General features: G+C 31.7%; 1 protein-coding gene across 1 annotated transcript; it reads left to right on the top strand.

The window, feature by feature from the left end:
• Window positions 1-10,830: 10,830 nt before the first annotated feature.
• LOC133312124 (uncharacterized) lies at window positions 10,831-12,501 on the top strand. Its single transcript, XM_061513278.1, has 6 exons — window positions 10,831-11,202; window positions 11,284-11,382; window positions 11,458-11,499; window positions 11,680-11,824; window positions 11,969-12,070; window positions 12,215-12,501. Exons 1-6 carry the CDS (start codon window positions 10,987-10,989, stop codon window positions 12,292-12,294), a joined length of 684 nt encoding a protein of 227 aa, XP_061369262.1. The 5' UTR covers window positions 10,831-10,986; the 3' UTR covers window positions 12,295-12,501.
• The last annotated feature ends 1,864 nt before the right edge of the window (window positions 12,502-14,365 follow it).

Below are 14,365 nucleotides of genomic sequence, written 5' to 3'. Positions count from 1 at the left end.
GTACATTAAAAATTAAATCAATTTAAATAGATATACATTATTTATAATTTTTTTTTAATTAAATGATATTTGCACACAAATATACAAGTGAAATATAAGCAAAATTTAAATCATTTTTCTATTTATACTTGAACAGTTAGTTTTATATAAAAAAATAGAACTCCTCACTTTTTATTATTTTCTTGAAAATGATATTTATTATTCGTTAATACTTACCATGGAGATTTTTATTAATCAGTAATATTTTCAGAATATGTAAAAATTTTAACAGTTTAATTTTTTCAGTACAAATTAGTTAAACAAGATTTTTTTATAGCCCTCTCAATTATTTTGTTGCTACAAATCAACCAATACTGAAATTTTAAATAAGTTTGCGTAGCTTTTTTTTACTACATTTTTACACTTGTAACATTTTTTTTTAATTTTTGGTAGATTACATTTTAACATTATAAAAAATGTAAATAAATAATACGCTACATCATATATTAAAGTATAAAAAATTTAGAAACAAAAAATTTATAACGAAAAAACTAAAAGATACAGTTTCCTGGTTACATATTAAAGATACAGAGCACAAGATTACAAAAAAAAAAAAAAAGATTACATTTGTAACTATAGAAGTGAAGTAGAGATTTTAAAAGATTAGATATAATTTTATAATTAATAAATATCTAATTGAAAACTTAATTAAAGTATAAAAAATTTAGAAACAAAAAATTTATAACGAAAAAACTAAAAGATACAGTTTCCTGGTTACATATTAAAGATACAGAGCACAAGTTTTCTTTTTTCTTGTGTTTTCCACTCAAACTCTCTTCAATGGCTGAATTCCAAAAGTCACTTGTGATTAAGCATGGTGGAAAGCGTTCAAGAACGGTTCAAGAAGACTGCCCACAGACGGAGATCATCCCTGATCATCGTTCCAAGAAAATGAGAAAAGATGCTTTTGAAATTTCTCCGCCACTGAGAATGAACAGAACGACGGCTGAACATGAACACCGACCAACAAAGTGCAGAGTGCAAAGTGCAAGAGAATTTTTTTTTTGTAACTATTTGTGAGTTGAAGAAGGAAGGTGCAAGTAGATTTTAAAAGATTAGATATAATTTTATAATTAATAAATATCTAATTGAAAACTTAATTAAAGTATAAAAAATTTAGAAACAAAAAATTTATAACGAAAAAAATAAAAGAGGCTTGCATTTTCTTATGCATTGCTATACCCTTGGAGGAGTGAGATTCACATGATTGCAAGGAGGGTTAGTGAGAAATTTGAGACAGATTGGAAATCTTTAAAGATTACAAAAGAAAAAAAAAAAAGATTACATTTGTAACTATTGAAGTGATGTAGAGATGTTTGTAAAAGATTAATTATAGGTTAATTTTGTTTCCTTTTGAATTAAAACGTATTTGTTTTTTCTGTTTTTTCGTTAATAAGATTTTTTTTTAAACGTTTGGCTGAAGCTTTTAAAGATTATGTGTCATTTATAAAACTATTGGTTTTATAATTTATTTATCAGTATTGAATGTTCAGTTATATAAACTGGAATATTGGTTATGTGTATCATAAATTTCATATCTTCCAGTTCAATAAAATCTTGAATTTCTGAATCCTGTGATTTTGGATGCAGAAATTCCTTCCAAAATAGCCAAATTAAACCCTGGCATATAAAGTAGTGGTTTATATCAGATTTTCTGCAGACTTTATCATATTGTGAATGCAATAGTTCATCATTAAAAATCCAAATATGTACATTTGTGGTTGGCAATGCTAAGTGGTTAAGCAATTTATTTGATGTTTAAAAGATGGCTGGCATTTTATTAAGCAATTACATATTCAAATAACAAAAAGATTATATTATATATATATATGTATATATATATATTATAACGGTTTAATTCTCTCATCATCTCTTATATAAACAGAAAGGCACACCATAATTAAAAAAACTTTTCATGGTATGATTAAATCATAGCTTCTTTCAAATGTTCACTGTAACACCTTAGTGGCCTTCACATGAGTCTGCATAGCTTTTCTTTTTTCCCAATCTCCTTGTGTTTTCCAACTCAAGCTCACCGTGTGCATCAATTACATAGACAAATCAAATGTATCTCAAAAGCATTACTATTCATTGTGAATACACACGCATGAAGCTTCAAAGCCAATTTTGTTACAAGAACTATTGCTAGCAAACCATGAGAATACATTTCTTGGGCTCCTGCATTATCACAGGTCAAATTTTTATTTAGGTAGCATAATTGATGAATGCTCAAAAATTAATATTAAAAACAAAAAACAAAATGGACAGATGATATATTACAGAAACAACATAGAGGCAACAAAGTGTGAATATTAACAGAGTGCAAAGTTATTAAGAGAAGCCAGAAGGTATGCTTAATGGCCTCATTGACAAAAATATCTACATCAAAAGAAGCATCAACTTAACACATCACTCATTTACAAGAAGAAAACAGGATATAAAATAAGGAAAAGGGCTTTTAATCTCTCCATAACTTAATATCAACAAAGAGAGTGAGACATATCTTCTCTCTTCACTTAATCATCTTTCAATTTTCTGGATACAAAATGCCATCCAAGTAAGTGTTCAACTAGTTGATACAAAATGATATCCAAGTAAGTATTCAATACACTTGCCTTTCAATCTATTTACAGACAACAAACTAGAAGATCTAGCACTGTATCTCATGTCAGAAAAACATGCACAAACACAGAGTGATTTGTGCATGTTTTGTTTTTTAGTTAATAAGGATTCGTGCATGTCAGAAAAATAGCTATCTTAGGTGTCGATCTTTAGATGGTGTGATTTGTTTTCACTGCTTTTTTGTTTTTTAGTTATTAAGGAGGGCCAAGCTTAGAAACAAAATTAATACTCTCGTTTTTATATTTGATATGATATTAGATGTTTATGGCAGGGTAGCTTTGTAGAACTTTGTTATATTTTTAGGTTAAAAGGAAGGTGGATGGGTTATATTATATCAAACATGATTCTCTAGTGATCTCGTATAACATCATCTGTTATCGCAGTATAGCTGTAGCTTTCATCCTCAAAATTCCAAATTTTCAATTGAAACTTATAGTCGTGAACGTCAACTTCAAAAATTTTGTGTGGGGAGTTTGAGTTAGGTATATGTTGAGTAGGGGGTGTTCGTTGGGAGATTAGGTTTTAGTATTTAGGAGATAACTAACTTTGTAGAATATGCCTGCAACTTGTTACTACATGATGTCTACATGTAGTTTAATGCATACTTGTGAATAGCCCCCTTTAGCGCGCTATAGTGGAGTTGTGTTACGGTGCAGCGGCCGACTACCACAGACCGCGCAGCGACGGTCAGGCGAAGTGTAGCGGATGTAGCGGCCGCTATTGTGGCTGAATCGGGGCACTATTGCGCCGCTACAGCAGTTTCTGCAAAAGTGTTCTCGTCGTAAAAGGAAGAGATTTACAACTTAGATACAAGTTAAAGTGAAGATGAAGATTTGGATGTTCATGATTTTAATTAGAATTGCTAAGATAATAGATCAGGTTCAATATATTTTATACAGGCATATTTAAAAAAAAAATTATCTTTGTAAAAAAAATGAATCGAAATTCAAAATATTGTCATGAACCCCTTAGAAAAATTTATTAACAGCAATAGCCCAATATAGTATATTGATAATTATTTATTTTAAAATACTAGGATGGTTTTTAATGGCGATCATTGCTACGTAGAGTTGTCAAAATGAATTAGTCCACCTTATTAAGCCCGAGCCCATGTGAGTTAGGGTGAAAAAGCTTGTGGGGCTAGAAATCCCATAAAAATAAAGATCCCCACATACTAAAGCTCCAAAGATTTATGGGATAGGGTCAAATTGCAGATCATTTAAAGTTATAAATTTAAAAAAAATTCAATTTAATTAAGGGTTAATTTTTTCTGAAGAGAATGCAGACAAATTATCTGTATTAAGCACTAAACGATGTCATTTTGAGGCGAAAATCAGGTATGTTTGTAATTATAATTTATTCTAAGGTTATAATAGTCAATATCATTAAAAATTTTAATCTTTCAACAACAACAAAAGATGTTTTGAGAGTGAATGTAGATAACTTATCTACATTAATTGTACAAACATTAAAGCCTTCTTTTAATCGATTCAATGCTTTCAAAATTATTTTAATAAATAAATATTTAACATTTTCTTAAAATGGTCAATACAAAATATTAATTTTTATAATTTAATTTTTTAATAAGATAATATTTGCATACAAGTATACAATGTAAGCAAAATTTTAATCATTTTTTCAATAACTTTGAACAGTTGTTTTTATATAAAAAAACATAGATCTCCTCACTTTTGATTATTTTCTTGAATAAAGATATTTTCATTCATTAATACTTATTTGATGTCCTTCAGTGGTGGCTGGCATAATTAAGCAATTACAAAAAATCTATTCAAATAACAAAGAAAGATTATATATATATATATATATATATATATATCATTACATAAGTATGAATACAGTGCCTCATCTATTTTCTCTCCTCATCTCCTAAACAGAAAGGCACACCATAATTAAAAAAACTTTTCATGGTATGATTAAATCATAGCATTCTTTCATCTAATGTTCACTGTAACACCTTAGTGGCCTTCACATGAGTCTGCATAGCTTTTCTTTAGGAATCCCAATCTCCTTGGGTAGCTTCTCTAGCTCACCGTGTGCATCAATTACATAGACAAATCAAATGTATCTACAAGAAGCATTACTATTCATTGCCTTGAATACACACGCATGAGCTTCAGCCAATTTTGTTACATCAACTATTGCTAGCAAACCATGAGAATACATTTCTTGGGCTCCTGCATTAGCACAGGGCAAATTTTTATTGAGGTAGCCTAATAGCTGAATGCGCAAAACTTCACCTTAGAAAAAACAAAAAACAAAATGGACAGATGATATATTACAGACAACAACATAGAGGCAGTGAGCTCATGTAAATATGCACATTGAACCATGTGAATATTAACTTCCTCCAATCGCAGAAAAAAGAATTATTACTAATTTACTGTGATGACTAATGCCAGGGCAACCCAAAGTATATCTTAATGAGCCTCATTGACAAAAATATCTACATACAAAAGAGTTGCAGCATGCAACTTAACACATCACTCATTTACAAGAAGAAAACAGGATATAAAATAAGGAAAAGGGCTTTTAATCTCTCCATAACTTAATATCAACAAAGAGAGTGAGACATATCTTCTCTCTTCACTTAATCATCTCACAATTACATTGCTTTTATCACCGGAAAAAAATAACTATTATCAGGTGGAGAACCTTAGTTTACTATTATCTTTTCCCTTGCCAAATCAAATACCAGTTTTAATAATTCTATTTGATGCATGATTGCATAAACAGTTAGTTGGCTGAAGCACATAAATACCATCAGAAACGTTACTTTAAAAGACTTGCATAAATATGTGCTGAATAAGAAGCACAAAGAAGCTTCTGTGAATACTTGAACAAACGTTAGCCTCTGCCAACTTCAAAGGTAAGATGGTAGTATCTCTAATGCCACAAAACATCAAATCGAACTAAAGGGAATGCATGCTAGGAAAGTCACAACTGAGTACTAGAAGACCAGAAATTTTCTAGTACTCAAACATCGTCAAAAAATGGAATGATGAATATGACTTAAACATCATGCTGTGAACCATACAACTTTTAAATCTGCTAACAAACATGTATAAGTATAACTTAGATACCAACCCTTAGTTAATGTTAAGCCAATTTATATGCGATATGTGAGGACAATAACTTTAATTAACTTAGGTAATTTATTAATTATGACTTTTGGAACTTAGCATTGATATTAATCTTTCTGACTAGTTTGATATTGAAAATTATAAATTTTTAATCTTTCCAAAAAAGGAGAGAGTGAGAGAAAGGATACTCACATCAATCAAAACATGTTTACAAGCACTATGGTCTGTATATATACGCTAAAAGACACCTTTTCTTTGACAAAATGTTCGATCATGCACCCACCAAGTACAAAAGTTGATAGATCTAGACAGTTTATACCATGATCCCAACCTCAGCTTTTACAAGAAAGAATAAACAAATGAAGATATCATAGCTAACAGAAATTACAAGAAAAAATAGGTAAAGTGTGTTGTGATAACCCTTAAAGCATGCCAACCCCAAACTTGTCTGCTGCTTTAAAAGACACTATACAATGTGCCTATGTTTCAAGAAGCACTACTGGGGCTTAACTTCCATGCTTGATAATTCCCTTTTGTTTGATCAAGGTAGAAACATAACCATAAATTTAAGCCCAATGAAATTGTCAAGGATCATTGCATCCTTGGAACAAGTGCAGTCATGACTCGTATGTCAAGCTAATCTGAGAATTTGAAATATTTTTCTACATCAAGATATGTTCTTAATAATGGTAATTATAGTAAGCATAGAAGCAATAGTTTCTCATTTCTCACTGGGACTTCTTGCAACCATTCCAGCCATCATCTGAGTTGAAAGTTTAAAAAATACCAACATTGGTTAAATGGAAAAACCCCTATACACAAGGCTCGCTGACTTGCGAGGGTAAGGGTGAAGGTCGATCGTACACAACCTTTACCCCTACATATTTGCAAAGACACGGTTTCTCAAACTCAAACTCGTGACTTTTCAGTCACAAGAAGCAATTTTATCGCTGCTCCAAGAATCAACCTCACCAAAATTAGTTAAAGATTAAAGGAAAAACATGTCATGCCCTATATATCCTCTATTACACTTGGCCAGTTTTGTAAAGTGTTGATAACTGGATGAGCCAAACTCTGCATTCTAATACTAGATTAATACAGGAGTAAAAACTTAAAGAAATGCAATTTAGCCAAAGCAAGCTGACAACCCAAAGTGGAGAAATTTCATTAAATTTCATCATAAAATGAATACCATTTGGTAAGGCATAAGTCAATTGTAATATTTTTGACCATGTGAATTTCCCTTCAAAGAAGAATATGCTACCCACATGGAGGGGAAAGGAGCATCAGTGTCGGCTTTCTCATGCAGAGCAAATAGATTCTACTTCATGGGATATCAGATTATTGGTCTTCTGATATTGATTGCCAAGTCACATGCCATTCTGATTTTGTGTGATATATTTAGTTAGTTCTAAAATCCAAATGTTGATCATGAACAAAATATGTAATATCTACTTAAGGGTCTTATTGCATTAATTACTTCTAAAATCCACTTGAGCTCAATTCAGATGATAAGGAAGGGATTTGGTGAAGTAATGTAGAAAAAGGAAAAAATTGAGCTAGGTTTTGACTAGTTTTAAATAGTCATTCATTAACAAGACTTTCAATTTTCTGGATACAAAATGCCATCCAAGTAAGTGTTCAACTAGTTGATACAAAATGATATCCAAGTAAGTATTCAATACACTTGCCTTTCAATCTATTTACAGACAACAAACTTGAAGATCTAGCACTGTATCTCATGTCAGAAAAACATGCACAAACACAGAGTGATTTGTGCATGTTTTGTTTTTTAGTTAATAAGGATTCGTGCATGTCAGAAAAATAGCTATCTTAGGTGTCGATCTTTAGATGGTGTGATTTGTTTTCACTGCTTTTTTGTTTTTTAGTTATTAAGGAGGGCCAAGCTCAGAAAGAAAACCAAGAAACAAAATTAATACTCTCGTTTTTATATTTGATATGATATTAGATGTTTATGGCAGGGTAGCTTTGTAGAACTTTGTTATATTTTTAGGTTAAAAGGATGTCAGAGGAAGAGCACCTTTGGAGAGTAAAAATTAAAACTTTGGCACAACCCGTTTGCTGGGGTTGCAAATCAACCATGGCTCCCTTGTAATGACATGATCCCAGTTTCTGAACAAGTCGAGTACTGAATCGAAACTAGCTTCCTTGGAAGCTTCAAGAGCAGAATCAGTGAGAAGACAAGATTGTTGATGATGTATGAAGAAGAAGAAGCAGCATTTGTGCATAAAGAAGGGAAACGTACATAGGAGGAAGAAGAAGAAAAAGGGCAGATGAAGAGTTATGACTGACAAGATAAGGATATATAGGAATTTACCTAATACATTACTTATCACGTCTACTAATTCCTAAATCTGAATAAATAATATATTATTTTTCATAAAAAAAATATATTACTTTAATATATAAAAAATTACTATATAAGTTTATACATATAATTGTCACATCAAATAAATAAAAACATCATAATTTATAATATAAACTTATATTATGATGCCTTATACTATCAAGATTACTATCATTGTCACTACTAATACCAATTATTTAGCTTTATCACATATATGATATAGCATATAAACTCTTAAAAAGTGACAACAAATTTCAGCCTTGGGTTGGAAACCAATCAAAGAGTGCTAAGTATGCAAGGAGACATAACACTTGAGTATATAGATACTAGTTTGATGTTAACTAATCCCTTGATCAAATGATTCGATTGAATTTGACCTATGGTCTTTATATGATATATTTCTAACATGAGGGATTTTAAGTTCTTTTGATGTATTAAATTATAGAAGTTTTGAAAATAACTCATATTTATTCATTGTTTTTGAACTACTGGACTTCCTTTTTTTTTTTTTTTGTAGTCTAACTAGTGGACTTATTAATTTGAATAAAATATTCATATTTGTTATTTTTTTTGGTACAAATTTTATTTTTATTTATTGTTGTTATTTTTTTTGTGTACGTTGGAATTTCTTTAGCCTATAGAAGGTTATATATGTATCATTAGTCTGTTATCTCATTAAGGATACTATTTTTTGTTTTTTGGAAACAATTATGGATATACTATTTTTAAATATGAGAAATTTACTTCTTTGTGAACTAGTGAAATCCTTCTTGCTCCTGTAATCCTGTTGTATATAACAGTTCTAAGAAGATTGTGGGATTTCTTTTGCTCATATTTAATCTAGCTTTTTTTGATTAGATAAAATGAGGATTGAAAATTAAAATTGCACATTTTAATTAGCTCACAGGTTGATTGTTAAATTTTTAGAGAAATTAAGGATTCGAGAAAAGAAAATTGCATATCTTAATTGGGGCACATGTTCATCGTTATTTTCTTGCTACGTGATCATGGATAAGTCTTGTATTAAGTTAAGAATGCAACTATCATAATTCATTGCTGATACGAGTCATGTTTGATATTGTCTCTTATACAATACTAAAAGAAAATTGTGGCTACATATAAATTCTAGTTTATTAGTCTGAGAGCCATTTTAATACAAAATCTTTTCAAAATTATTGTAACACATTTAATTATTTTTTTCGAATGGATGAATGTTAGAATTTTTTTTTTAGTGAACTAATGTTTAACAACCCGCAATGAGAATTTATACAGTTGTCCATTAAATAGTTGCCCTATCTACCCTATTAAATTTGTATCATTGATCAATTGATACTCTAGAATTTATATAATTTATGAAATTATTTGTATAATTATTTCTGACGATATATAATTTTGGAAAGTTTTCACGGGCAGACAACTAAAATCACTGTCTATTATAGTTGTTTTTAATACAGTGGAGTCTTCAATATTTTTCAAATTAATTTTCAGTCCTTGTACGTAATCTTCAAAATGTTGGATATATGCTCTTTTGGTCACTAAAGTCCTATTGGGTTTCAGTGAAACTTGAGCCCACGAGGCTTATGGTTGAGTTATCTCTAAGACCTAAGCGTATATATTCATAGTTTTCTCCTCTTGTGCCTCGAAGGTGAACAGATCATCATAAACAAACCCCAAGATGTAGACGTTCATCATCTGAACAGTTGCCCACACAACCATCTCATCCTCCTCGAGAGATAGTCTGGAAGATCTGCCACAGTCCAGCTTCAAGGAGGTTGTTCGTGCTGCGGCGCTGAGGTGAGCTGTTCGTGAAGAGGAATCCTACAAGGGAAGATTCTACACGAGACCTGCGCACCGAGAGGTAATTGTGAAACAAGGATGATTCGGTAAGCATACCAATGTACTAGGTCCGCTTCCGCATAAATCTAAGATTTCCTTCAATTGGTATCAGAGCCTTGGCTGTACATTGGTATGTGAATCTAGTTTCACTACTCATGTAATTAGTTTTGCTTCTTGAAATGTGGCATCTAGGGTTCTAGGATTATGGTATGAATCTAGCACGTGTATTTTATAATTCATTTTTATAAAAGTTTAAATTTTAATCGGTAAAAATGCTTTAATCTATGGTTAGGGTCTCTCGTGTATTTCTCGATTTGTAACAAGGAGGCTAATCCCATATGATTAGGTTTCCTCCTTGTTGTTTTTGTTTATTTTTGGAATTTCTGTGTATTTTTTTTAATATTTTGTAAAAGTTCAAGATCGAGAAATCGCGCTGAAGATGCGCAGTCAGCACTGTCGGAGACTTTTCGAGGTGTATGAATGGTAGTATGAATCGCGAGGAAGATCGTCAAAATAATAAGATAGAGTTAAACATTAATTATGTCTTAAGCTCGAATAATTGTTGTCCTGAACCTGCATTTGGATCTTTTTATTTAAAAAATAAATACAATATGATGATATGGAAAACTTTAATCATGTAAAGGTGTATGAATGGTAATAAAAGAAAAGAGATAAAATAAAAATTGAATCAGTACCTACAAAATTATAATCGTTAATCCACCTTGTAAACTTTTCTTAATCATGTCACAAATTTTATTTTATTTTTTCTTTTCTTTTGAGACGGAGGATCCATTTCCACCTTACATAGATAATGATGAAATAAGTGGGGCTCGTTGAATACTCAACCAATTCAATTAATACTGAAATCTTTGGTAGCTCTATGAGTAATTACTCAAGCAATTGAAGGGATAGATTACTCAACAACTTCATTAACAGAGTTTTGGTAGCAAGAATAGTTACTCCAGCAATTGAATTCTCACACGAGTTAAACCTTGATCTCTGAAAACAAGTCTCGACATCATGGGAGATCAAAGCCAGAAAAAACCCAGAATCCTCTGCCTCCACGGATTCAGGACCAGTGGTGAAATCCTCAAGCGATTAGTCTTACGTTGGCCAGAAACTGTACTACAAAAGCTGGACCTCGTCTTCCTCGACGGAAAATTTTCAGCACAGGGAAAATCAGATGTTGAAGGCATTTATGATCCTCCTTACTATGAATGGTTCCAAGCTAATGAGGTTATAGAGACAGTGAATCTTAATCCCCACCTGCAATATGACTAAAGTCATCGTGCTAATATTTATCTATACTGTGTACAGGATTTCACAGAGTATACGAACTTCGAAGAATGTTTAGCATACATTGAAGATTACATGGTAAAAAATGGTCCTTTTGATGGTGTACTTGGATTCTCTCAGGTGCGGTTGCTTTGCTTCTGAACTTTTTGCAACTTCTTTTCTTTCATTTTTTGATTAAATATGAATGTCACACAGGGAGCAATTTTAGCAGCCGCACTACCAGGAATGCAAGCACAGGTACTAGGAAAGAAATCCATCTTATTTACTGTTAGGTTTTAGTGTTTTTATATCATTAAGTTCACCCTTTTCGCCCCTAGTTATTGCAAAATGCTCTTTTGCTAGAAAAATGAAAATTTAGTTGGTAATGAGGTTTAGTTTAATTGCATACGATTTGATTAAAGTATGTGGTGACTTTAGGGCGTAGCACTTGGGAAGGTAAACAAGATCAAGTTCCTGATTGTGATATCAGGAGCCAAGTTTGGTGAAAAGAAGTTTGGAATGCCTAAACTGGCTTCCAATGTATTTTCAGAACCAATCGGTTGCCCTTCTCTTCATTTTATAGGTAGTTTCTACTTTCTAGAAAAAAGTCTCTTTTGATTCTTTGTTTCAGCAATTATACCTTTACTTTTGTCTTTAAAAGTTGCGTTGCATCTTCTATTGTTATTGTAGTAATGAATTAATTAAACTTGGTCGTTATGTGGTGAAGGGGAGACGGATTTCATGAAGCCAGAGAGCATTGCTTTGCTAGAAGCATTTGTGGACCCTGTTGTGATTCATCACCCAAAAGGACATACAGTCCCCAGACTTGGTTAGTAATAGTATCTTCTACTTTAATTAATAATTTTGTCCACTGTAACTATGGGTTTTGCTGCCAGGAAGTAATTGAATATTGGTTTTCAGTTTACAAAATTAGTGAAATCTGAGATTTTGGGTGGATTACTTTTTGTTGCAGTTGATAAGAGTCTTGAAACTATGCTCAGTTTCATTGAGACAATTCAGATGATACCATCGAATAGTCACGGCAAGACCTGAATCTTTATGGAGACTTTTCTGTTGCCTCTCTATCATTCTTATGAAGCTATGAAACTTCATCGAATTCAATATATACAATAATAATTTTCCTCCTAATAAAATTGTATATGTGAAGGCAACATCAATCAAGATACAAGAATACAATGTTAGTATGTCTCTTTCTTTCTTTATTTTCTTTTTGAGATTCTATAATGCAATGTACGAACTTTTGTCTTCTTATAAATTTTTTATGAGATGAGAAAATGTAATGAAAATTACTATTATGTTACAATTAATAATTTTTCTTAATCCTTTTTTTTCTTTTTTACGAATTGCAAGAATGGAATGAATGATGACTATTATTCTACATGCTTACGAATTTCTTTAGAATAAATGGGAAATAAACAAATGCAAGAGATGAATGATTTTCGTTTTTTAAAAAGTGAATGGTTTGTTTTTTAAAAAGAAAGGTTTTTATGGAGCATTTCTTCCATAAGTTTATTATGGTTCAGCAATTCATCAGCTTTTGCAACTGCTTTTATAATAACCTTTTCATTCCCCTCAACCATGAATGACATTTCAACAGAAAGCTTTGTTGTGTCCATATTCCTCCTAAAAATGCTCAGATGTGAGAGCTTTGTTGTGTCTCTTTTGGATGGGCCGTTCTTCCTGCTCAGATTATTCCTCTACATGCATTTTCATTCCTTTCTCTAAAGACTTGACTTGATTTTCCAGTTCTTTGATGCAGACCAAAGACGTTGAAAAGTCTTCTCCCTGCATCTTCATTTTTTCTTCTAATATCTCTACTTGTGATTCAAGTTGTTGTATTGTAACTAAAGAAGCTAAATGATAATTTTATAACATGATGTAATGTGCTTCGCCTTACTTTCATCTCAAAGAAATATCTACATTTTCCTTCTTAAGAAGCTCGTATTCCAGAGAGAGCTCTTTTATATGCTCGCTTAATTCTTTATGTTGCTTATAATAATTGTCTGTTACACCATTCTAGTCTGCTAATTTTCTGCTCCAAGAGACCTAATTCTCCTGTATAATCATGCTCTTTAGTAGGCTTTTCGGATTTTATATTGATAGATGGATCCAATATTTCCTTATCCTTTTTGCTCTGGATCCTCCATGAAGCTACCCAATGACTGATGCCATTAGATGCATTTTGTTCATAATACTCGAATCTGATCTTGGCTAGGTGCCCTTCCTATAAATTAATAACAAAAACTGTCGTCACTACAATTTTATAAAATGGGTTATTACTTTTCATAACTCATCCTCCGTGAAAGTTACTGCTTGCAAAAACTAGAACGGTGTTAAATACAATTGCTTGCCATATAAACGTATTTTTTGAAAGCTTACTTAACATTTCTTGATCTATGCTGCTATAGCTCCATTGGTGTTTCAAGTTTCCATCATTGTAAAGTCTCACAGCTCTATTATCTTTCCCATTTATGGAATTAAGATATAAGATTGTAAGCGTGCAGGAGAAAAGTATAGTAAAAGAAGTAACGAAATTTGCAAATATTAAAATTTTGGACAAAGAATAAGATGATAAAAAGACTTACAGATTTCAAAGCATAAATTAGATGACAGTGCAAAAAATAAGGAAAAAGAGAATTACTGTTCTAGGAATCGAGGAAGTAGTAACAAAACTTCTGATGGTGGTTTACGTGGTTGTTGTTGTGGGCTCATGATGATGAAGTTTAATTTTGCAGGTCTTAATGCTTGATGTGTAGCTGGATTTGCGGTATATTTTGCTGGTGCATAGATTTATTTTGATGTTGGCTTTGGGTTCTCTCTTCCAGGTTTTCAATTCTGCTGATTGTGATAGGGGGCTCGTATGCGGTGGCTCCTGGCTGATACAGCTTCGGTGGTGCTTGGTGATGGCTCAGCATGTGTGAGATTGGAGGAGTACCATTTTGTAAATACTTTGCACATAATTTTTAATGTTTTGAAGGACTAATTTTGTAGTTAACAATTTTATTGTATAACCTGTTAAACAAGTAATCAACCGGATACATTTTCTTACAAGATTGACGACGACATGCACATCGACATTGATGTTTCCTCTGACAAGTTGCAT

Source organism: Gastrolobium bilobum, unplaced genomic scaffold, assembly GCF_033153095.1.
Source record: "Gastrolobium bilobum isolate Gb01-03AN ecotype WA unplaced genomic scaffold, APGP_CSIRO_Gbil_v1 utg352372, whole genome shotgun sequence".
Taxonomy (NCBI): Eukaryota; Viridiplantae; Streptophyta; class Magnoliopsida; order Fabales; family Fabaceae; genus Gastrolobium; species Gastrolobium bilobum.
Note: the sequence above shows the minus strand (reverse complement) of the source record. Positions and strands in the feature narration are given on the sequence as shown.